This window comes from Canis lupus, chromosome 5 (genome assembly GCF_011100685.1).
Source record: "Canis lupus familiaris isolate Mischka breed German Shepherd chromosome 5, alternate assembly UU_Cfam_GSD_1.0, whole genome shotgun sequence".
Taxonomy (NCBI): Eukaryota; Metazoa; Chordata; class Mammalia; order Carnivora; family Canidae; genus Canis; species Canis lupus.
Window position 1 is genome coordinate 37173704 of NC_049226.1, and position 23760 is coordinate 37197463.

Sequence of the window (23760 nt, forward strand, 5' to 3'; positions counted from 1 at the left end):
GGGGTCCCGTGCCCACCCCCCCGCCCCGGCGCTTCTGATCCCGGCAGTGGGTGGGGGCTTCTCTCCCCAGATCCTGCTTCCTGGCCGTCAGTGGCCTTCCCCGAGGTGTCGAAGGGAAGGGTCAGGGTCGCACCGGCTGAGTCCCCTTCAAGTCTGCCCTCCTGTTCTGCGATTCCCTCTGGGGAATCTGCTGGGACGCTGGTGGGAGGGTAAACTCGCCCAAGGCCACACTTGCAATGCCAGGGACGGGATTTTAAGCCCGAGCAGCAGGGAGGGCCGGTGCCCAGCAGAACGCTGCGGGGCGGGTGGCCCAAGGCTGCATCCCGTAGCTGTCACCTGAGGCAGGGGGAGCGAGTGCCACTGGCAGAGCCGAGCCTGGGACCCCATCTCCGTTCCGAGGTAGTGGGATGGAGACAGGCAGGAATGATGTTTTGAGGACCGTCTTTGGGGGTGGTGGTGGCTGGGGAGTGACAGAAGGACCTTTGTCCCACAGCTTCCATGTTTGTATGTCTTTTAACACCGTGTCCAATGTCTGTCTGTCCACCTGGTATGGTGTGAATGTTGGTTTTACCTAAAACTCCTGAAGACTAAGAAACCACCCCATGCCTGACTCCAGGCTGGCCCAGGGCTGCCCTCGTTCCAGGAACACGTCCCTGTGGTCCGGGCCCAGGATGACAGCAAGGCTAAGCCCTTAGAGGCCTGGGAGGAAGCAGGCCAAGGAAGGGGTGTCGCCATCAGGGTCCTTGGTTCTGGAGCCCCCCCCCGCACTCCCCCAGGGTCCAGGAGCTCAGCTCCCGCCACCACTTGCACCTCCAGCGTGGCCTTGCCCGTCCGGAGCTGCCAACCCTGTGCAGTGGCCCAGCCTTTGCTGTCACGCAGAGGTCCCAGTTTCAGATGCTGAGCACAGTCTGCTGAGCATCTCCCAGAAACAATGACCTTTTAGTGGCCACAGTAAGGATGCACCCAGAGGTGAGCAGCTGCCCTGGTGCCGAGAGGTGGGTCCCCCCCACCAACACCCTCCCAGCAGAGGCCCACTGCCTGCCTGCCTCCAGCAGCCACAAGAAAGGTCTGTCTGGGGTCTTAGGATGCAGGCACCAGCTCGACTCCCCGGTTGTTCACGGGCTTGGGGTGCCTTCCCAGGGCCTCCTGCCCTGTCCCCGTATGCACTAGGGAACTAAATGCAGCCCTGAAACTCCGGACAGGGGTCCCTGAGGCCCGCCCAGAAAGCAGCCTGGGCATAGAGCTGGAGGGTGTGCAGAGGCCGCGGCTGGAGCTGTCCCAGCGCTCCTCCTCCAACTTCCCTGGTGGGATGGGATTGGGGTGCTCGGGGCAGCCGAACCCCCACCTGACCCTGCGACAGGATGTCCGCGTTGGCCGGCGACCCCGGTGACCGCGCGGCCACCACCTCCCGCCAGCCGCCCTCAGTCGCCTCTCTCTGCCGCCCCGCAGATCTCGTCCACTTTGACATCCCCTCCATCCACGTAGAGCTGGGGCCGCCGCTCCGCCTGAGCCCCCTGGAGCACGCGCGGCGACACTCGGTGACAGACAAGAGGGACTCGGAGGAGGAGTCTGAGAGCACCGCCCTCTGACCCGCGCCACCCCGCCCCGCGTGTACATACTGGGCCCCACCCCTGCCCCCTGGGCTGGCCGCGCGCCGGCTGGAGCCCTGCACGCCGTGCGGATCGCTGTCACCTCCGGCCTGCGTGGCCCGTGTTAGGGCCGACCTTGTTGTTCCCTTGGGGTGGTGATTTTGGCCTTTTGTTTGATCTTTGCCTTTTGACTTTGTGCCTATTTTGATCTACTTTCAGCCTCCGTGCGGCGCGGCACCCGTCCGCCCCAGGGCTTCGTGTCAGCAAGGTCCTCTGCGGGTGTAGGCTGGGGGTGCGCGGGAGGGTGAGGGAGGCCGATCGCTCGTCCCACCTGCAGCGCAGAGTTCGGGCCCTGACCTTTGCCCGCTGCACAAGTCGGGGTGGGAGTGGGTGGCACCCCGTGTAAATCAAGGCTGCCCTTAACGCGTGGGCTCTAAAGTCAATGGCTTAAAACAAAATTTGTTCCACTTTCTGATGGTTTGAGTTTTCCCTGACCGTGTGACCGAGCGCTCCTGTCATCACCACCTTTTTCTACTTCTGAATTTAAAAGACGGTCCCGAGGGTGTTGGGGGCCCAAAGATCGCACCCCCCCCCCCACCCCCAGCAACCTCCACCGACGGTAATTCCGCAGTCTCCACGGGCTCATCGCTGGGCTGGGGCGGCCACAGGGACTAGCAATAAACCTGTTACCTGGAGGATGGGAAGGCGGCCTGTGGAGACCCAAGGCGGGTGCCACCGGCCCTGCAGCGCGGCGGGCTTCGCTCAGCAGTGGCTCATCACCCCCTCTCCGCCCTTGGGGTGTCCCGTCTGTCCTTGGGGAGCCCAGTCACACTTGGGGATGAAGGGAGCGAGACACAGGTTCGGGTCATGCATGCCAAGTCAGACTTTCCAATTTTATCCTTTTAAAATAGATGCGATATACCTATACATGATATAATATTTGTACATATGAAATCTATATTTGTTTAATTTGAGCCACTCAAACTAAACCAATGTATAGGTGTACAATGAGAAATCTAAATGCTTAGTTATTTTTTCCCAACACAGTGTAAAATAACCCTGCCCTGATGGTGGGATTTGCCAACTTTTGGTGTTAACAGCTTTGCTCACTTCCTGGCAAGGACGGGTCAGTACCCAATTTGTAACGGAGCCCAGGGGTCGAAAGATACCTTTAAATACATGTACAAATAGTTGTCAAAAGTAATGTTATTAAAATAGATTTATTATCCCTGAGCGTGGCCTATCTTCTTGTTTCAACAATAAGCTTGTGGGGGACACTCCTCGGGAGGACACCTGCGGTCACGGCTGGGCTAGGCTGAGTCCTCGAACCATCTCTTCTAAGTCACCTGAGCTTTTAAAGCTCTGTTCTTACCAACAAATACGGATCCACCGGGAATTCTCTCCATTGTTAGATCCCCAAGGGAGGGCGAGAGGGCCCAATCCACGACTGATTTGTCAACACACTGAGGGCAGTAGGGGGGCCAGATCTCACTGGGGGGCAGAGACCCATCCCTGGTCTCCCCCCTTTTCTCCGGGGACAGGCTCTGAAGGCCCTCACCACCACCAGCAGAGCCGGCTTCCAGGTCACCGTGGGTGCCAGGGAGCACTGTGCCGCAGGGCAGGAGGCTCCTACTCACAGGTGGCACCGGGGCAAAGCACAACACTCGGGTTCCAGGCAGCATCTTGAGGCCTGCCTCTGGCAACGCTATTCCCGGAGTCCTGAATACTCTGACATTGTGTCCACGACCCAGCGTCCTGTGACCCAGCTTGGCGCGGGTGTGCAGAGGGAGCACGTGACTGGAACAGGCAGGCCATGCTGCGTTTTCCGTGCAGCTTCCTTAAAAATGGTCAGTACCAACTCCCAGTTGTCCCTGTTCTTCCGTCCAGCAGCCTCGGGTCCAAAGCCGTGCCAGGTGGCGGCGGTACGACCCATCCAGCAGGTCTGTCCCTGTGGAGGGGCCCAGCCCAGGCCCGCGTTCACGCCCTCCTTCGCCCTGGTGCCTCCCCGTGAGCCGAGCCGAGGACGCCGCCTTCCGAGCCCAGGGTCCCTCCCAGGCCTTCACTGCGCCCTGACCTTCTTGCTCTGCGGACTCCGAGGCTGCTCCACGAGGGCCCGCTTCTGCGGGGGCGTCCTGTCATCAGGGCCGCGCGCCTGCTCCCCTGAGAGCAGCGCCGCCCGCGCCTGCCGCACCTCCCGTTTCTCCCTGCGCTCCTCCATCTCCTCGATGTCGCCGGCAAACAGGGCTTTCAGCGGGGCGCTCAGCCTGGGCACCGTCGGGAAGTCCGCAAAGCAGACCTGGAGGGCAGCGGGGAACAGGACCTGCGTCAGGGGCGGGGGGGGGGGGGGGGGGGCGCGGCAGGAGCCAGGCCAAGGAAGCTCTGTCACCCACCTCCGTGTCCACTGGCCGTGGGGGAAAAACAGGATGGGGGGTGGGGGAGTGGGGGAGCCCTCTCCAGAAGGGGTGCAGATGCCCCACTCCTGGCCGAGGGGGCAACACTGTAAACGGGCCTCCGGAAAGGAGAGGCAGTCAGGACTCTGGACTCCCAGCTCCTCAGAGGCAAACCCTGGCTCCTGCCCTCATTCAGGGAGGCCAGGGGGCGAGGCTGGCTGACTTCCCTGGCCAGAGAGGGGAGCACCCACCTCCCCCCAACCAAGTGCTGAGGTGCTGGTCATGTGGCTGTGGGAACCGCAGGGAGAATTCCCCCCTCCCTGCACCCCGTCACTCCCAGCAGCTGCAACACTCCAGTCTGTCCTAGGGACAGGTGGTGTGATGGGGGACAGGCTGGCAGTGGTGGTGGTTGGGCGGGGGACGGGTAGGCTGTGGTTGGGGGGGGGATACGGGCTGGCCGTGTGTGGGGGACACGGGCTGGCCATGGTGGGGGGGGGGACACACATGGGCTGGCCGTGGTGGGACCAGCTGGCCGTGGTGGGGGATGGACAGACACCTCCCGAGCACCCAGCACCCCGTGTTGGGAGCAGTCTCCAGCCCCACCAACCCAAGGGGCACAGACCTTCATGTGGTCAAAGGCAATCCCCACTTTCTCGTTGAAGTCGGGGCTGAAGAGAGGCACCTTGGCATAGCGCTGGCTGAAGTGGTTCAGCATGGTGAACCCCGCATTCATGCGCACCCCCACACCAATCGCCTGGGAGGTGGTGCTGCCAGCAGAAGACCGCGTAAGGCTGACGCCTAAGCATGGGGCAACCCCAGCCCCCAGATTCCCGCATGAACCCCCCCGGGGGGGTCAGCAGGGCTCCCCCTGACACAGACTCCAAGGGCCAAGAGCCGGGTTGTCAGTGAGCTGCCTGCCCTGCCTGTCCCTGAGCCCCCTCCCCGGCAGCTCCCTGACATGGGACCGTGTGTGCCAGTGTATCTGCAACACCCTCAGACACCTGCCCCAGCCAGCACCTCGCCTGGGCGGCTGCAGAAATGAAGGCAGGAACCCCCAGGGCGGGGAGCAGGCCGGCCTTGCGTCACGGTCACTGCAGAGCAGTCTGTCCCTACGGGGCTGATGCCAGGCTGCTCTGAGTGTCACCTGGGGGAAGGCGGTGGGTGGCCCGAGGGTCTCCCCTACCTGTGTGTCTTTTCCACGGCCTCCTCCTCCAGGCCATCTTCCAGCGTGGCCTCATGTATCAGGAGGGTGGCGTTCTTCCCTAGAGAGTAAGGGGCAGGGACACTGGAGCAGAGTCCCCGGCCTGAGACATGCTTGGCCCTGGGTCCTCGGCTGTGTCTTGCCCTGTGCGCCCGCTAGGACCACAACCCTGCCACTGCCACCTAAACTCACCGATCTGGACCAGAGCCTCGCAGGGCATGGTGTCCCCGGAATAGACCACTTTCCAGCCGGACGTGTGGACCAGCGCACAGCCGAAAGCATGCTTGCAGTGGCGCACCAGGCAGGTCTGAAACTGAAGGAGCAGGTGAGCGGCCTGCAGCCATGGCCCCCTCACTCTCCCCGCCTGCGGGGGCCCCCTTACCTCTTCCAAGTCGCAGGCTCCCAACAGCGACGCAATCAGCCTTTCAACCGCGGGACTGGAGACCTCCGCTCCTTTCTGAAGGCACTTGGCAGGAATCAGGCTGTGAGGACACAAAGTGGTTCCAGGGCAAACGTGAAACAAAATATTTTTAATATAATTCAAAGTTCAAGCGTCTGGCTGAAGAACAAACCCCAAACTCATTGTCATAAAGAGACGGGAATGAGTCACTAAGAGGAAACAATAGTCAATTTAATAAAAGAGCTGAATATCAACACCCAAGACCACAGCAAGGGACATGGCGGAGAAGTGCTGCCCGTGGTGGGGGAAGGGGAGGCCCGCCCTGCAGGCCAGGGCAGACCCCCCACAGAGAGACCCCTCTCTGGGGCAGGAGGGGCGGGCCTCTGCCAGCCATTGGTCGGGTGCTCGGCCCTGGAGTGGTTCCATGGAGAAGAGCTGGCGGGAATCTAGAAACTAGAACAGAACCAGAAGGAGGGCTGAGCAGAGATGTGTCAGGTCCTCACATGGACACGGGTACCAGCTGCTGGATTCGGCCCCAGAGTCGAAGCGTTCCTCCCACCCCCACCCCCCACGCCATCTGGGGTCCAGTCCTGGGGGAGGCTGCCTGCCCCGGTGTCGGGGTTTCATGGCCCACCCGCTGTGGACACCCAGCCCGGGGGCCCAGGTGCCGACACTCACCTGACATGGTGCAGCAGCTGCTGGCAGTGGTTGTGGTACTGTTGGAGCCAGGCCTTGAGCTGGGTTGGGGCGACCACCAGCAGAGGGTGACACGGCTTCCCTAGAGATGCCTGAGACAAGGACACCCAAGCGCCAAGTCAGCGACAGGCGTCTCGACGGGAGCAGTTCCGAGTGGCAGGAGGTGTGGCTGCTGACGTGCCAGCCAACCAACTCAAATGGCAACAAAATCAAGTGCCACACTCACCAGAGCTCGTTCTCTCTGCAGTAGGATATTCAGCAAGCCCTGGGGGCGAGGAAGGGGACACACGTCAGCCGTGGCCAAAGTTGGCTCTCTGCCCCGCGTCCCCCTCCTGGAGTCCTTGTTGTGCAGCGGCTCCTCCCTCCCTGTCGGCCACCATCCCCCAGGGTGGCCATGGGCAGTGTGACTAGGGACCCAGCTGAGGTCCCCTCGGGGCCAGCCCCGTGAAGGCCAAAGCCCCGCTGCTGTGGGATGGGGGACGCGAACGGAGGGACAAGGTGGCTCCCCCAGCAGAGCGACTGCAGCGGTGAAACAGCTGGGGCCCTGGTGCGTCTGGGCGCAGCACTGAAGGCCAGCTGGGGGCGCGCACGGACCCAGACAGCACCTGCCCTCCATGGGGTCGTCCCCCACCACTCACCGTGTGGTGATCCGCGTGCAGGTGGGACACGAACACGGCAGCCAGGGTGCCCAGGACCCTGTCCACCTCGTCCCCGTAGTGACGGCAAAGCTGCCCGAACGTGCCTTCGCCACAGTCCAGGAGCAGGGACCTGTCGGGGCTGCAGGCAAGAGCGACGGTCAGGCTGCTGGGAGAGGCTTCAGGGAGAAGAGGAGGCAGCAGTCGCGTACTTCCTATACCTTCCAGAACCTCTCGTGCTCACTCAGAAGCGTCTCTACACACAAAGGCGGTTTCAGGCGTCTGAGCTCATCACATAAAGGAACCGATCAGCCCCGGAACCCTGAGACCCTGAACCTATATGGAGTACCCAGCGCTGCACAAAGGCTGGCACAGAGACAGTTGGGGAATGGGAGGATGAAACCCTTTACCCCTGAGGTTGCATCTCTGATTATTTAAAATGAACGTGGCGACACCCCCCATAGATGATACCAGCTGCGGGCACCGTGTGTGGACGTGGGAGGTCTGGCTGCCATGCACCTGCTGCCCTAGTCAAGGAGTTTGAGCCTCTTGGCCTGCTCTCCACCCCACGGGCTAGTGCAGGACAGGCTGCGGGTACCCCTGCAGGGGAGTGCCCCGGGGAGGCCTGCTGCTGCCAGTGAGTCGGGCTCAGCTTGCTTCGATCCCCATGGCCCATCACAGAGCCTCGGCGCCACAGGAGAGGCGAGTCTCCTGCCGGCCTTTGTCCCCCTCTGGAGGAGCCACCAGACTGGGAGCAGTGTGCCCGCGCTCCAGGGAGACACCTGAGTCCAGACACAGGGCCTCCTGCAGACGGACTGTGTTGCGGAAGCCTCTGCCACCCAGGGTTCCGGAAGAAGCCCCTTCTACTGGGCCCCGCGGCCCCCCAGGACAGGCCTGCCGAGGTGCTTTCCTGCATCTCCTTGGTGGCAGGAGAAGTGTGTCCCAGACGGCGTAGTTCTGCTAGCACAGTGCACTGTAAGTGCTGTCCTCATCCACCCCCAGCATCTGAGCTGACACAGCAGATTGAAAGCCAGCCTGCTACGTCCTGGTCTGTCTTCCCTCACGTAGGCGTCTGCAGACGTGAATGCTACACGGTGCCCTGGGTTCTCTTCTTTGCTGGCAAGGACACCACGCAAACCCCAGAGTCCACCAAAAAGCCCCCAGTCCAGGGCCTGAACATGAGACAAACGCATGCACCCAGCAGCTGTCCCCACACCGGCAGTGACCAGCGAGGACAGGGTGTGGCACAGCAGTGTAGACACTAACTCACATTCCAGATCTGCCCCCGACCAGCTGTGAGAACGAGCAACCTCTGGGAAGGTTAGTTAGTTCACCGATCAAGGAAACAGGCAGTCACTGCTTCGTAGGACTACTGGGAAAACGCAGTGAGGTGGTTTCTCAGTGAGGTGCAACCTACAGCAGAGCCGCTGTTTCCCTCGGCAGGAGAACAGGGGATGGAGTCTGGCCATTCTTGGAGCCTCTTAGGGGCGTGAACACCCACGACTCCTCTTCCAGATGCTCTGGCCAAGGTGACAAACTCAGGCAGAGTCACACTGGCCCATCTTCACGTTAGCCTGGGCTGGGGGTGGGGGGCAGGACCCGCAGGCTCCCCGGTGGACCGAGGCCCCCTTGGGGAACAGCAGTACCTTATGTTGACAAGCGTGGCGCTGACGTTTCGAATCTTCATCGGGATGGCAGAGCCTGTTCCGAGGAAGATGATTTCTGGATACTGGCTTCTTTTCTCTGTGGAAAAGAGTCCATTTCTTTGGATCAAAAGTGAGCCAGCATCCGGCTTCCCAGGAGAGGTTGGAGATGCCCCCGCAGGTGTCCTTACATGAGGACCTCTTCCTCTGAGGCAGAGCCACAGGCTGTTTGTGGGTAAATGGCTGTCTGGGAGAGAGGGCAAGTAAACCCCATAGCCTGTCCATCCAGAGAGCTGCTCTAAGGCTCTTACATACCACAGGGCACTTCTCAGGCACCTGGGTGGCTCAGTGGTTGAGTGTCTGCCTCTGGCTCAGGGTGTGATCCTGGAGTCCCGGGATTTGGTCCTGCATCGGGCTCCCTGCAGGGAACCTGCTTCTCCCTCTGCCTGTGTCTCTGCCTCTCTGTGTCTCTCACGAATAAATAAAATCTCAAAAAAACCCACAAAAAAAACCACAGGGCACTTCTCCACGTTATATGAATCATTTACGTCAAGGGACTGGCATCCACCTGGCGTCCAGCTGTCACCACCAGACCTGTACTTCCTGTGGGTGCCATACTGCCCTGCTGAATAGGAAGCCCCCTGCTTTATAGGGTGCAAACGGGCTCCGAGGGCCAGCCCTCCAGAGAGGAAGAGGCAGAGCCAGGACTTGGGGCCAGAGAGACCTGATGATCCCAGGGGATCTTTAACGTGCAACCCAGAAATCCAGTGTCACACCCCCAAAGGTGAGTTAGGGAAGTCAGTCTTCCCCAGACAGACAGGAAGGCTACTTTGAAAGAGGCTCCGCACCAACCCAGGCAGAGTTCCAGGGAGAACCTGCAACTGGGTGAAAGACCACCTGGCTACGTTCATGCCAACACACTGTTAGTCCAGCACTCCCTGCTTCTAGCATGAGCTGAAAAGCACGCTATGAAAACCAGCTCCTGGAGCAGAGGTCCCCAAGCTCCTAACGACTCCTCCTGATAGGGCAGAGGAAAAGCCCAGCAAGGCTAGTGACGTGGCCAGGTCTTCCGTGGATCCCTATCTGCAAAGGCAGGACTAGATCCCGAGTTGACTGAGCCTTGGTGCAAAGTTCTTTCTATAGTCTTGCAGGGGCTCCCAGACCCGCTGCACATGGTGCACGCCTGCTACAGAACAGCTGGGCACCATCGCCAAACGTTCAGATTGAACTGGTCTTGGTGGAGAGGGCAGGCGGGCAGGCACAGGTGCTCCTGGAGAATAAAGGAGCAGCGGATTATGTAACTAGACCTGGTTCAATGGTGCCAGGGGGACGTTTTACTTAGTGCTTTGAAAATACCCGCAGGAGGGTAGCAGCCAAGAGAGGAAGGTCGCTCCGTGGTCTTCTGCTCACCTGCTGGGGCTGGGCCGTCCTGCATAGCCTTCCGGTATTCCTGCACACTCTCTTGGAAATTGGGGAGCTCCAGGGCCTCAGCTATGAATTCATCGGGATTGCAGACAATGACAGCATCCCTGCAGGGAAAAAAGCCATCTCAGGTGACCAAGTGGGCGGGCACGTGGCCTCAAGCAAACACGGATCTGGGTACCCAGAATCAATTTATGGATACAATGTGCAGAAGGTTCTCCAGATCAAGACCGAAGTCTAAGTGACCCTGGGCACTGCTGTTCTCCTGCATGTGGAACCCTTCTCAGGTAAGCAGGGGTCTTGGAGCCCTCAGGACATCTTGGCTCACAATGTGACAATCTTGGCGCTTCTGACATCTGGGGCAGAGTCCCATGCAGCACCCCCGACCTCTACTTGCTGGATGCCCCTGGCACCCCCAACCCTTGCCAGACCATCACAACTAAAAATGTCCCCAGACCCTGCCTCATGTCCCCTGGGTGCGAGAGAAAGGGAGGGAAGGGTCACACAGTCCCAGCTGACAAGCATAGCCAAAGAGCAGCAGCTCCCGCACTAACACGTACACAGCCTGTCACCCGAGAGCCCTGTGGACACATGGGCCCTGATTTGGTATCTCGTTTCTAGCAAGGCCCCGATGCTACGACGTGGCTGGTCCCAGCCACATGGAGAGGCAGGCCTCGGATCTGTGGCTCTCCACCCTGACCGGACACCGTACTCACCCGGAAGCTCACACAGCTCCCCAGGCCCAGCTGCCCAGATTCTCACCTGTGAGGTTCAAGACTTGGACTCTGCCCAGGTCAAGGTGAACCCGGCCAGGCTCATGTATCAAAGTTCACAAACCGCCTGCACGTGCTGACAGCAGGCTCTGAAATCCCAAGCCCACCTCCGTGGGCCCCAGTAACACGACCATGTGGTCTCCTGGAAAACCCAGCTACTCAACAGCAGAGCCTCATCATTCAGGAACAACTAACACAGACACAGCAGTAGACAGGAAGCTCCAACTCACTCAAAACCTGAAAGACGTGGTGGAGCAGGAAGCACTTCTCAGCTTACTGGCTGGACAATCAACGGGGTTGGGGGCAGTGTCACGTTCACTGGGTGCCTTAGAACAGGTCACACCCGACCCAGTAACCCCACATCTAAGAATCACCCAGAGGGGACAGAGTTCCACTCAATCACTGACACACAAAACAGTTAATGCTTCATTAAAACAACAACCTAGAAATATCTAAGAGGAGCAAACATCCCTCTCCGGAGTTCCCACAAAAGTCTCCTTACTGAAGGCCACGTAATGACTCTAGAACAGACAGGCCACAAGCACACATGGCCACGTGCTCCAACTTAAGAAACAAAACGCTAACAATCGTTATCTCTTATCTCGGACGACAGGATTAAGGGTGGCTAATCTTTTCCATCAAACACTTTCTCTGTAAAACAAGGGACATGTATTACTGTTATCATGAGGGAAAACACATTTAGGAAGGAATAATCACTGGCCTCTTCCCACCTCAACTGGGGACCTGATTTTGCTCGGAAACTCAGTCACACCAGTTTGTTCACCTGTGGTCGAGGCTCCGTCTGGGGCAGGGGCGGACAGAGTTCAGTATCCGGGACACACTCCACGCTGGGGCTGAAATATTTACTACCCGGCCCTTTACGAGAGGAGCTTGGCAACCCCCGATCTAGACCCTTCTGCTAGCTCAGGGTCGCACACAGACCTCTGCCACTCCCTCCGCGGACGGAGCTGATACTTGAGGAGACATTCGCCCCGGACCGTGGGCACGCGGAAGGTGGTGTGTTCCTCCTAGAAGACACAAGTCACACTCTGTGGAGAGGAGGACAAGGCCGGGGGGGGTGGGGGAGCGGGGTGGAGGAGGGCCTGGGCCAGGGGCTGGGGGGCTGCAGGTGACACTACCTGGCGGTGGGGGGTGGCAAGCGGGGGGAAGATGTCAGAGTGGATGAGGCCGAGCTGCGTCTGGATCTTGTGGCTGCGGAGATTGTGGACCGAGGAGCAGCTCTCATTCAGGACCAGGTGCTGGGTGGCAGGCCCAAACCTATGACAAGACAGCGCGTTTGCAGCATCCCTCGGGGAGGCCTCCCACCGAAGGGGAGCGATGACCCCAGGAGCAAAGAAGGTAGATGGAAGCGTTCAGAGGAGTAAGTGGCAGGTCCAGAGAGATGGGCCCCAGGGTCCCGCTCTGCTGCCTCTGCGTTGTGTCCCCTCCAAACCCAAGCACCTCTGGCTGTGCTGGAAGGAGCCCCAGAAAAACCCAGAAGACCAAGATGTCAGGAGCCCACAGCCAGGGGCTGGGAACAAAGTGGAGTACAGGGCGGGAGAAGAGGAGGCACGGTCATGGACGTTAGGACTCAGGCCCTCCAGGGAGGGGGGGTGAGGAGCGTGGAAGAGCAGGAGCCTGGGGGCTCATGAGGAAGGAGCAGAGGCTGGAACCGCCCCCAGGTTCCATGTGCTCAGAGTTCAGCTCTGATCCTTCCTCCCAGCTGCTGCTAAGCTCTGCCACTGGGGCCCCGAGGAAGAGGCAGGGTGACCTCTTCTGTCCCTGAGGTTAGCAGACCTCTGCCTCACGGGGCTAGTGGGAAGAGGGGAGGAAATGGGTGGAGATGCAGAGTCGTCAACACACTGCCTGTCACACGCCCGATGTCCCGTAAACTGAGGCTGTCACTGCACACTGACGAGGCTCTCCTTTAGGATGGGATCAGGGATCATTGGGGGCAAACGCAGGCGCTCATCCAGACCCTGGCCTGGAGTAGCTGGACCCCGCAGGGCCCCACTCAAGCCACATGGGCCTGCGCACCGCGCCACCTAGTGGCGGCTTTTCTGCACAGTGGCACAGGTAGCTGCTCCCCACACTGGGCGGGGTGGGGAGCCCAGGGAGAGAGGGGAGGCAGCGCGTCCAGAGGGAATGGGACAGAAGCAAAGGGGTCCTACCTCTCCATCCACTGCTGGTACCTGGGGTCCGCCAGCACATGCTCGGGGGCCATGTGCACCACCAGCGCCACAGGGGCATCGGCATCGCCTTGGTACCTGCACGGCAGGAGTGAGCTGTGCGGCGGGCGCTGACCCAGACTCAGAAGACTCAGAACCCCCGCGAAGGGCGACCGCGGCTTGCTCTCGGGTTTTCCAGCTTCCCTCACCTCACTGCCAAGGCCGCGCACACCAGCCCCGCCCCAAAGTGCCGGTGCCTCCGTAAATCCTGCAGTGGGAGCGTGACCCCGGCACCCCCAGGCCACTCAGAGCGCGGGCGTTTGCAGACACGGCCCGGCGTGCCAGGAGTGCCACAGGTCAGACAGGCACCCCCTGGACGCCCCGGGGCCCCCTTACCTCCGGAGGGTGGCGTTCTCACACACGGGCTGAATGAATTCTTCGTCCGGACATTCTACCACAATAAAAGCAAGACCAGGATCTGGAGGAGTACAGATCTCTTCAGGCAAAATCTGCAAAATCAGGGCGGTCACGATTCCCTCGCGGGGCCAGGCCCAGCTCCGCAAACACGCTGACCGGCTTCAGGTCAACGGCCAGCCTTATGTGATCCCTCCTGAACAAGCACAGAAGCAAGGTCAGGGCCACCCCCACGCCGCCAGCCGGCCTGCAGAGGGCCCGCACCCCCAGAGAGGCCGTGGAACCAAGGTCCCTCAGGTTGGCAGCCACTGGCCCGGGCATCCTTAGACCCCGGAGGAAACATCCCAGTCAACAACATGGTGGCCTTCCTCGGGGGCCGCAGACCCTAAATCCAGCCTGGCAGGAGGAAGCATCCATCCCACCAGGAGCAGGGCCCTCAGGCGCTAACAAGACCCCCTGCAGATCCACAGCCAGCGTGGGTGAGCAGGACAGGTCCCGGTCAGAGACCCCATCTTATCCCTTGGCCAAGTGAAGGAATTCAGGGCTGTTCCATTTCCCCTAATGGTGAGGTCGGGAGGGCCTGACCCAGATAGCGACTCTGTTCCGGGCCCCGGCTACCACAGCTGAAACATCACAATAACAGGGTGTCTCACCTCCCTGCCCTCATAAGTGATGCTCTTCCCGTCCTTGACAGCAGCAATGATGGGGGCAATGGCAGCTGTCCCGCTGAAAGAAGAGGCCAGCCATCCGTGAGGCAGGGTGCGGCGGGGACACAGGGGCCCCCTCTTTCACCCCACTCCCCGAGGGCCCCGACAGCACACCCTGCCAACACTCACACTGGCAGGCCCAGCTCCTTGGCTTTGAGCACCAGGAAGTTGCCCTTCTTCACGTGAAGCTGTGTCAAAGAGAAGGGAAAGGCCATCTCAGCGAGGAGGGAGGAGGCAGCTCGGCCGTCATCAGCCTTCGTCCAAGTGCTTTTACTCTCTAATGTCGCTTTGTCACCGCTCACCTAAACGCAGGCCGGTCACTGCTCTGCGATTGAAGTAGGCTACATTCCACACTACATTCCCAGGAAGTTGATTATCCTGAAACACTTCAGGACTAGAAGCTCAACGATTTAAAACACCGTGCATTCTTTCCCGACAGTAGCTTGTTACAGATTTAATAAAACGTGCTCCATTTCCAAATGGATTAACAGTCTTTGCGTCTCCTTGAGAAGCACTTGTGCTCACTGTGTAAGAGCTAACAGAACGGGACAAGTGTGTGGCCTCAAAGAACCGATCACGCAAATCCCCGTGCAACACAATAGTGCACTGACGGTGACGGGGTTGCAAAAGCATGGACAGTTTTTCACGTACCTGTGACACGATGCTGCTTCTACCCTGGAGAAAATTGTAATGAGAAATCCCCAATACGCTCTTATTATGTTAGGAGGGCAAACAACAATGTAATTCAATACTCAAAGATGTATTAATATTTTAGGCCCTTTCTGATTTTTTTTTATTTTCACATATGATTTCATATGTGAGATCTGGAAGGAGATCTGGAACACGTATACACTTTTAAGTACAGAATGATTATGTAGGATCAAGCCTTACCAGGATTCTAGAATTTTCTGGCTCAGCAAACGTGACCCTACAGGAGGGCTTACAGCTTAAGTGTGTGCGTATGAGGCAAAGATGATGAGCCTGGATGACCTCTTCAGAGACGGACACTAGCACACCCTGCTGTGACCCAGCATTCCCTCCACAGACCCAAGGTGGGAAACTACATGCGCTAATGTTTCACAGGAACTTGCAGACCAAAGGTGGGCAAAGCTCCTCCCTTGATGATGAGCTGAGCTCAACCCACGAGAAGCTGTTCCCACCTGAGGATGCGGAACATGTGGAGCACAGAAGAGACAAAGAACGCCATCCCATGAGGCCCCAGGCTGGCACGCAGGGCCTCTCCTAGCAAAGGGCAGTCTGCATCTCAGGCCCTCGCTTCTCTGACCTCCCAGAGCTGGGACGAGTTCAGCTTTACTGCCTTCCAAGCCCTCAGCAGAGCAGCAGCACACTAGCTCTATGAGGATCAAGGGCCCAGAGACTGAGCCAGTGAGAGCAGCGCTCAGAAGGGCCAGGCCGTTGCCGCAGCCTTGGGAACAGTGGCCCGGAACAGCCAGGGTTTACCCCACACACAGCACAACCCATCACGCCCCACCGCCTCTATTGAGGGAGGTAAAAAGGACTGGACACAATTACAGACATACACAGAAACCTACTTCAGAAATTATTTTGCTGCCTAAAAACTGAGAAATACACAAGTAACGAACCTACCAACAACCGTCCTTGACTTTTCTAAAACTACTATTGAAATAAATTGACAGGAGGGATACTGATGATGATGATCTTGCGACTAGTAACTATTCCGACTGACCCTCCGGGAGCATTTTCCCCGGTTGGTGTGAGGACTTGGGTAAGAACTGTAGATATACAGTCGACATCACTCCTCAAAAAAAAAAAAAAAATAAAATAAAATAAAAATCACTGCCCACAGAAGGCCAAGGTTGAGCCTTACCGCAGGTTAAAGCGTTTGCTGCAGATAATAAAATTTTAGTGCAGAGCCCTATTAAAACTAGACCATCAGTCAAATTTTTTAAAATGCCCTAAGGTAATAGAATTTTCACAGAACTGGACCGACTTCAGGTTTGTGGACACAGGCCTCCGGGAATGCTAGCCAGAGTTAAAATTAGTCCAGTGCTGGCAGCTGAACAGCTACAGTAAAAGGATACAAACTAAAGCATAGTGGAACGAGTCTGGGTGAAGGCTGGCTCAGGCGAAGGCTAACGAGGTTGCCTTTATTTCTCAAGTGTAAGACAGCCGATCGTAAGCAAACATAGGCCAGCATGTAGGCAGACTGGCTCTGTTGCCTGAAGAACATTTGAAAGTATGCAAGGAGAAACAGGTGTGTTTCTTCTCAGCACCAGGGACTTAGGAGGCGCTCACTTCGAATCCCTGGATGAGAGCTAAGCGACGTCACCATCACACGCCTGCCCGACAGGTGCTTGCTTACCTTACAGACAAAAGCTACAACCAAGGTGGGGTCCCGGCCGCTCTTCTTCTGGCCAATACCTGAGCAAAAACAAATCTGATTGTAACAAGGCAAACGTGAAGCTTCACGGGCTTCACAGACTGATGATGCCCTGAGGTCTAAATCGGCTTCATGCCAAATGAAACGGACAAAGGTCGAAGGAAATACTGGTGCTCCTTCCCCAGCAGGACCTGTTCTTTTTCCTCCTCACGCTGATGTCAGAGTAAATGGAAGATGCAAATCGCCAGTCAGAAAAAGCTTTAGAACTGACTAGTGAGATGTTTGAGAAAAATGACACAATTTACTGAGATGTGGAGGAGACAGAAAAAATAAGCTGTAACATTCTTTATAAACAAGCTTATGTGGAACACCACAAAGCCGGAACGGCCTGCAGAGAAAATGCGGGTGTGGGTCTTCAGCTAGGCCATCCCAGGAAGGACAGGCCCGGGGTCTGTCCTTCTCGGTCCTCAGACAGACACGATCCCGGCAGGAGGGACGTATCAGCCCTGCTCAACACTGGAGAACAGACCCTTCAGTGGTCCAAGTCCTCCAACACATCTTGGGATTTTAACTCACTCAGCAGGCCATCCTTGTAGAAGGAAAGATCCACTCACGGATCTGATGGGTCGGCTTAGCAGTTTTCCGCATTTGTGAAAAATTGCTTTGCGTTAATGGAAAAAAAAAGTGTGAAAGCCTCGGAATGAACCAATCTGCCAGACCCTGGCCTCCTCCGGGGAAACCCCACCAGGGCTGGGGATCAAACTGCCACCTTCATGGCAACCCTTCCCACTCTGCCCACGGGCTGAGTCCTACAGCATGCCGAGGAAGAAGGACCCGTTTCATACACAGGCTTCCCATGATAACAATTCCAATCTGGAGCAGTAGATTAAAAAAACAGAAGGGCCGTAGATTAAGAAACCACAAGTCTCTTGACAGCGCCCTGTTTCTGTTTAAACAGCATTACCGTCTGGAAGGTGCTGCTCGTTTTCGGCGGATCCAGAATCCGAAGACTGCCCTGGACTGAGTCTTTCTGGACTCTGAGATGGCTGGCGTTCTGCTCGCTTCAGCTCACCTGGTTAGTGTGGAAAACAGTCAGACCCCAGGCCCGGAGGGGAACTTTGGGCCAGAGCTCAGGTGTTCGCACGAACCCGCGGCAGAGTGCCCACTAAAGCAGCCTGCCTGCTACTGTGACAGCTAGTGACGTCCCTGCCCTGGTCTTGGGGCCGCAGGACCTCTGGATCCCCTTTCCGTTTCTGCTCAGCTCAGAGCCCTGGCTACAGCAGGAACTCGATGGTGTTGGTGGGCTAACACACACTCAGGCAGCAGGCTGGGTGATGCACCAGCACCACCCTCAAAAGGTAAACCTAGGCCTAAGGTTACCCAGCACCACAGGTGCCATTCGGGGGGCCAAACTTCACAGTCCGTTAAGTCTCTAGGCCATGAAACCCCATCATGGCAGGAAAAGGCTGGCTCGGCTGCCGTGTCTCAGAAACCTGTCTGCCCTGTGCATGCACTCTCGTTCCTTATGGCCCTCTGGGTGCTGGGACAGACGGCCACACACATTATTAAAGCAACCTAGCACCTGCCAGGAAGGGAGGAAGAGTGAGGGACACGAATCAGGCCTGGGGGTCAGCAGGGGTCAGGGAAGAGGAGACATCGGACCAGGAGTGAGCCAGGGAGGGCGAGCTGTGATGTGACCGGTCGTCTCACTGCCCCCCCCCCCCCCCCCCCAGCACGTCTGCTTCTGCTCAAGCCACACATCCTCCAGCTTCCCTACATGGGCACCATGCTAGCTTCATCTCCTGGCCGGTGCTGGGCTTCTCTGCCCCTCCTTGGGGGCTCTCGTCTGTGTCTCTTCAAGCCCTGGGCAGGCATCAACGCTGTCAAGGAAATGTCCCTAGTGTCCTGTGTTCTCACCATTGGCACAACCTGGTGTGTAGTGGGACTGGCCAAGCGCATGGACTCTTATGTGGCAGGGCCTAACATACAGACTGTCTCTAAGTCAGAACCACATCATCTGGCCCTGAGACCACTTGGCCAGCTAACACTTCCATCAGCATATTTATATAAAATACAAAAAAAAAAAAAAGTTCACTAACGTGAACCTCTCCAGCATCCTCTCTCCAAATATCTGTGGCAAATAAACCCCAAGCAATAAACGTGCACATCTGAGGGCAATCTGTCGTCTGACACTACTTGATTAGGTAACATCCCAAAGCGTGACCTCGATCATCACATAGGAGTTAACTGTGTAAGATCTCCAGGAGATCCCTGGGTGGCTCAGCAGTTTAGTGCCTGCCTTCGGCCCTGGGTGTGATCCCCGGGGTCCTGAGATAGAGTCCCGCATCAGGCTCCCTGCATGGAGCCTGCCTCTCCCTCTGCCTGTGTCTCTGCCTCTCTCTCTCTCGCTCTCTGTGTGTCTCTCATGAATAAATAAATAAAATCTTAAAAAAAAAAAAAAAAATAGAAGCTCCTTAAGGGCAGGGACTGTGTCTTACTTCCTCAGTGAAATTTCCTAACCTCCTTCAGAACACAAAACTGGGTAAACAGAGCCGGTATTCCAGCAGTTTCTGTCTTTACCCCACCATTTTCCTTGCCTGGGACCGACATTGCTCCCTCCTCCTAGGAAACGAGGCTTGCATACTTACTGTATATGGGGATCTGGAAGACGGTCATGGTCTCATCCTTGTATTCTGGTGCAGAGTGGGGCCTCACGGCTGTGGGAAAAAGACCAAGGACAATGAACTGCACTGGACAAAAGCACTGGGTGGGGGGTGGGGAGATGAGCTTTCCAGATCACCAACCGCGAGCAAAAGACCTGCCTTGGAATTCTGCTGGGAATCAACACTAAAACCAGAATCTCAGAGTTAAATGACAATTTTTAGGAAAGAAGACCAATATATATTCACCAGCCATTAGCATTTACTACACTAAACAAGCAACAACAAAAAAACAGATTGTGATCACTATTCTTTGAAAAAATTTTAAAAAAGAAACCAATTCTCAAATTTCAGAGGCATAAGTGAACACACAGCATTGTGAGGCCAGGGAATCTATCAGCTAGACTGTAAGAGCTGGCATTCATTTTGAAATAAAATATCAGTGTTTCTGTTAGAGAGGAGCACTGATAAACTGGGGATGCATGTGGACTCCAGCACGGAGGCCCCAGGAAGAGGCCGCGGGCCTCCCAGCACAGCCAGAGCCAAGGCTCAGGGTAAACAGTGACAAGCTTCTAGATTCCTCTGCTCACATCCCCTCTTCCTACCACAGGCACCTGGAGGCAATCCATCTGAGACCATCTCTAGCCTGTACGTGGGGGCAAGACGTGGGGGCACAGAAATGGCCACAGGCAGTATTTTAAACACGCATCTCACTGATGAAGCATTCGGTTTTAAGGTTTAATGTAGTCTACTTTTTACGGATTCTCATTTCAGAGACTGGGGCAGATATAAAGAAGAAATGGTAGATTAGGAGTCAGAGTCAGGAACTTACCCAGGTCTATTCCTTTCAATGGACCAGAAAATATTTTGATAGCTTCTAGATATTTTTCCTACAAAAGAAAAAGAAAAGCAGCAGCTATGGTTGTACAAACACAGAACACAGCAGTATGTGAGAATTATCAACAGGCATCAACACTGGGGCGCCTGGGTGGCTCGGTTGGTTGAGTGTCTGACTTGATTTCAGCTCAGGCTGTGATCTCAGGGTCGTGAGATAGAGCCCAGTGCTGGGCCATGTGCTCAGTGGGGAGTCTGCTTGAGATTCTCTCTCCCTCTGCCCCTCCTCCCACTCACCCACATGTGCACTTGCTCTAAAATAAAATCTTGGGCGCCTGGGTGGCTCAGTGGTTGAGTGTCTGCCTTTGGCTCAGGTCGTGATCCCAGGGTCCTGGGATTGAGTCCCGCATCGGGCTCCCCACAGGGAGCCTGCTTCTCTCTCTGCCTGTGTCTCTGCCTCTCTGTGTCTCTCATGAATATTTTTTTTTTTAAAAAGAGGCATTGACGTGAACTTTAGTATTTTGAATCACCTTTACACAAATGTTTACTGAGTGTCCACTATATGCTGGGTGCCAAGCGCTCACCAGTGAGCAGGGTGTGAGTCCTCGCCCTCGTGAAACTTAAAATGCAATGGAGACAAAACTGAAACAAATGAGCACGAACAAACGGGTAGCAGCAGTTGTGCTAAGCATCTGCAAGAAGCTCAAGAGACACCAGGGCCAGGGTACACCCTGTCTGGAGAGTCAGGCGGGCTTCCGCGCGCACATCCTTTCAGCGGAGCCCTGAAGGCTCAGAAGGCAGGCTTTGGGATGAGAAGGGATTCTGGGTAGAGCTAAGAGTGGCCCACAGAGCTCCAGTGTGGAGACTGGATACAGATGCCAGGCATGGACAAGGGCCAAGACCCCAGGGCTCACAGGCACAACAAATGGTGTTTGTGCTCCTTTGCAGTGGAGAAGCCCCAAGGGTTCTGGGTGTGATGCACCTACACATGTGCCCTAAAGAGGCCCCTCTGGCCACCGTGTGGGGGATAAGCAGCTGTCATAGGAGCATAGGGCAGGAGACACAGATAAGAAATGCCTTAAGGGGAAACAAATGGGTGGATCTGAGGCACTACTTTGGAAACAAAAATTTTTTTTTTTAAGATTTTATTTATTCATAGAGACAGAGAGAGAGGGGCAGAGACACAGGCAGGGGGAGAAGCAGGCTCCATACAGGAAGCCTGACGTGGGACTCGATCCCAGGTCTCCAGGATCACACCCCAGGCTGCAGGCGGCGCTAAACCGCTGCGCCACCGGGGCTGCCCCGGAGACAGAATTAATAGTACTTGGCGACTGGGTCGCCTTTCATCTGTAGAACTGGGAAGTAAACTGTCAGCCAGTGGTGTTAACAACGTGCATGCAACTTCTCAATAGTGTTAAGAAGCTGGTTTGGAAAGTATGAAAATGGCTGAAATTTACTAAGAATAAATGCTAACATCCACTGTGCGCCTCCTTGGTGCCCAACGTGGGATAAGTTGGCCTGTTTTATATGTGCACTTCATGTAATCCTCAGCATCTTTAGGAATTTATAGCCATCTCCCAGATGAACAACCTGAGGCTCTAAGAGGTAAAGAAACTGGTGCAAAGTCGTACAATTAATAAGGCTTTGGACTCAGGTCTCTTTCACTTGAAAGGCTCCACCATTGGTTAACTCTGGAGGGCGAAAGACAAATTTGCAGAAAACGGAAATGCTGGTCACTGACACGAAAAAAAAGGAGGGGTCAGCTGGAAAAGCTGAGTCAGTGGGGTGGGGGTTGGGGAAGTACTCACCAGTTGTGGAGGTCCAGAAAGCACACACTTGGGGAGCCCCGTTTCCTTCAAGGTAAGAATCATTCCTGGAAGGAGAAAGAACATCAAGCTGTCTCATCACCAGGCCCCGTAGCTGCCACTGGGAGGCGCACTCCTTCCTTAACCAGCTGCAAGTCTACTTGTCCTCATTCCTGCTTCAGTACAGTGATCCCAGACCCCGGGCAGAAGGGACTCCTCCTGCAGATGTAAGGGACACCACATATTCCTCAGATGCCTCCAGAATGGTCAGGGCTGAGGCTGGGGTGAGGCAGAGAGGCATGAGGAGTGCAAAAATCACACCAAATGAAGGGATGGCTTAAAGTTCTGCAGTGTAGGCACCTCACTGCCTTGCCTTGGTCTCAGTGTTGCACTCCTTCCTAACCATGTCACAAAACTTGGGGAATTTGGCAGTGACACAATCTTAACCTTCCTAGTTGTTGGGTTATGAATAATGGGGTGAGCTGGATGGTGGGTAGCTGCCAATAATCTCAGTGGTATACGCACGTCCTGTAACCATCACCCACTACACCCTCCAGTTTACTGGCACGTATCTCCGGTCCGGCAACTCAATAAACAGAGTAGATGACAACGCTTGGAGAAGCAGCATCCATGTTCACATCTGTCCTGAGTCACAGCTTTCCAAGCTGCGGCTGACAGGGCAAGCAGAAAAGAGGATTCCAGCTCCTCTAGACTTGGAAGATGTGCCAAAAACAAACCAAAAAAAAAAAAAAAAAAAAAGAAGCAGGCAGGTTCTCAGGAATCCCAGAGGCTTCCCTCCAGCGTCTGACCTTGGAAGGAATATACTTACCACACAACCCCCCCACGTTACACCAGTGCATTCGGGTCAGGAATATGTTATCCAAACGAGCCACCTTCAACCTAAGAATGACAAAACATTTGAGCAGGACAGCACAGGTCAACCCCCTAGTGGCCCTTTCTTCTGCTATAAAAACATCTTGTCCCTCACCCTGGGCTCTCAAGCCCCCGTGAGCATCTCTGCCTCCCCCCCCACCACCCGCCCCCAAAAAATGGTTGACTCACTTGTGCTCCTGCATGAGTCTCTGGACGCCCTCCCCGCAGTTGAAGAGGTACCTGCAACAGGACAAACATGACGCAAGAATCTCAGAAGATGGGACTCTGTTAAGATTCCTGCCACGCTTTGGAGATGCTTTATTGTGCACGACAGAAAACACCTGAAACACCCCTGTCCGTGCTACCGGGCTGCGTTTCTGGGCATCGGGATGGTGCTTGGGGAGCCTCCCTAGGACAGGAGAGCAGGGGACTGGGGGGGGGGGGGTGCCAAGACGGGTCCCTTCCCCCAGCACGTACCTGCCAGCTGAGCTGATACCCCGCATGCCGAGCATGAGGCCCCCCGGTCCCGGGGCGCCCGGGCCGGAGTGCGCTCCAAGTGTGCAAGTGGGGCCTGGGGCGCCCGGGCTGGAGGGGGACGCGCGCATCCCCGAGTCGGGGGCTCCGGGGACCTCCCCCCACCCCACCCCCAGGGCCCAGGGTCGCGCCCCAGCAGCGGGGGCCCCCGGGCGCGGCGCACTGACCGGTTGTACTCCGAGAACACGTAGAGCGCCGCGCCCACGTCCCGGCCGCCGGCCGCCACCACCTGCAGGTACACGGTGTTCGGGCCCCCGGGCTCCCACGCCGCGCCGCGCTTCTCCCGCGTGCGCAGGTGCCGCAGCGGGTCCTTGGGCGGCCGCTGGCGGCGGGCGGGTCCCTGCGACATGGCGCGCCCGGCCGCCGAGCGCAGCAGCAGCAGCGAGCGGAGGAGCCACATGCACCAGCCTCCACCCGCGCCCCCAACGCGGCGGGTCACCGGCTCCTCGTGCCCCACGCCCCGCCCCTCCGCCCCGCGTGGCGGGCCCAGCCAATCAGCGCGCCGCGAGCCGGGCCGCCCGCCTCCTCGAGGCCGCGCGCCCAATAGGGAGCAGCCCTGCCCCTCGCGGCTTGTCAACGGGCGACGGCCACAGAGTGGGGCTCGGCTAGAGCGCCCCGGACGGCCCCGCCCCTGGCCTCCTTCCGGCTTTCCTT

At 57.1% G+C, this 23760-nt stretch overlaps 3 protein-coding genes across 9 annotated transcripts in view; 2 read left to right on the plus strand and 1 right to left on the minus strand.

Moving 5' to 3' along the window:
• Positions 1–2822, plus strand: part of ARHGAP44 (Rho GTPase activating protein 44) — a 167648-nt gene extending 164826 nt beyond the window's left edge. For 3 of the 5 annotated variants that reach the window (XM_038536921.1, XM_038536924.1, XM_038536925.1), the window contains one exon: positions 1450–2822. In XM_038536921.1, the coding sequence (XP_038392849.1) occupies positions 1450–1589 (140 nt within the window). In that variant the 3' untranslated portion in view covers positions 1590–2822. The remainder of the gene's footprint in view (positions 1–1449) is intronic. The other 2 variants (XM_038536922.1, XM_038536923.1) reach the window with 2 other exon arrangements.
• Positions 2794–23506, minus strand: ELAC2 (elaC ribonuclease Z 2). 3 transcript variants are annotated; one of them, XM_038536919.1, is made up of 25 exons: positions 23274–23506; positions 22762–22812; positions 22529–22599; positions 21703–21767; positions 19893–19950; positions 19049–19117; positions 17365–17472; positions 16383–16441; positions 14168–14226; positions 13985–14057; positions 13314–13426; positions 12921–13016; positions 11889–12027; positions 11692–11777; positions 9965–10083; positions 8558–8654; positions 6915–7053; positions 6503–6541; positions 6259–6368; positions 5563–5662; positions 5373–5487; positions 5163–5241; positions 4602–4746; positions 3664–3885; positions 2794–3537 (listed from the first exon to the last, which is right to left on the minus strand). In XM_038536919.1, the coding sequence occupies exons 1-25, from the start codon at positions 23504–23506 to the stop codon at positions 3295–3297; spliced, it is 2688 nt and encodes an 895-aa protein (XP_038392847.1). In that variant the 3' UTR covers positions 2794–3294. The 3 variants fall into 3 exon arrangements, with proteins under 3 accessions (XP_038392847.1, XP_038392846.1, XP_038392848.1); XM_038536918.1 differs by having other exon boundaries at positions 5373–5493; XM_038536920.1 differs by having other exon boundaries at positions 3154–3885; positions 5373–5493.
• Positions 23505–23760, plus strand: part of LOC102156372 (translation initiation factor IF-2-like) — a 45683-nt gene continuing 45427 nt past the window's right edge. The window contains exon 1 of the mRNA XM_038538802.1: positions 23505–23728. Coding sequence (XP_038394730.1) covers positions 23505–23728 — 224 coding nt within the window. The remainder of the gene's footprint in view (positions 23729–23760) is intronic.

Excerpts from the sequence above, each read along its gene's own strand:
- ELAC2 (XM_038536918.1), bottom strand. The coding sequence starts at position 23,506 with ATGTGGCTCCTCCGCTCGCTGCTGCTGCTGCGCTCGGCGGCCGGGCGC. Across the intron at positions 12,028-12,920 it reads TACCAGCAGTGGATGGAGAG|GTTTGGGCCTGCCACCCAGC; the intron begins GTAGGACCCCTT and ends GTCTTGTCATAG. Across the intron at positions 3,886-4,601 it reads TTGCCTTTGACCACATGAAG|GTCTGCTTTGCGGACTTCCC; the intron begins GTCTGTGCCCCT and ends GCTGCCCTCCAG.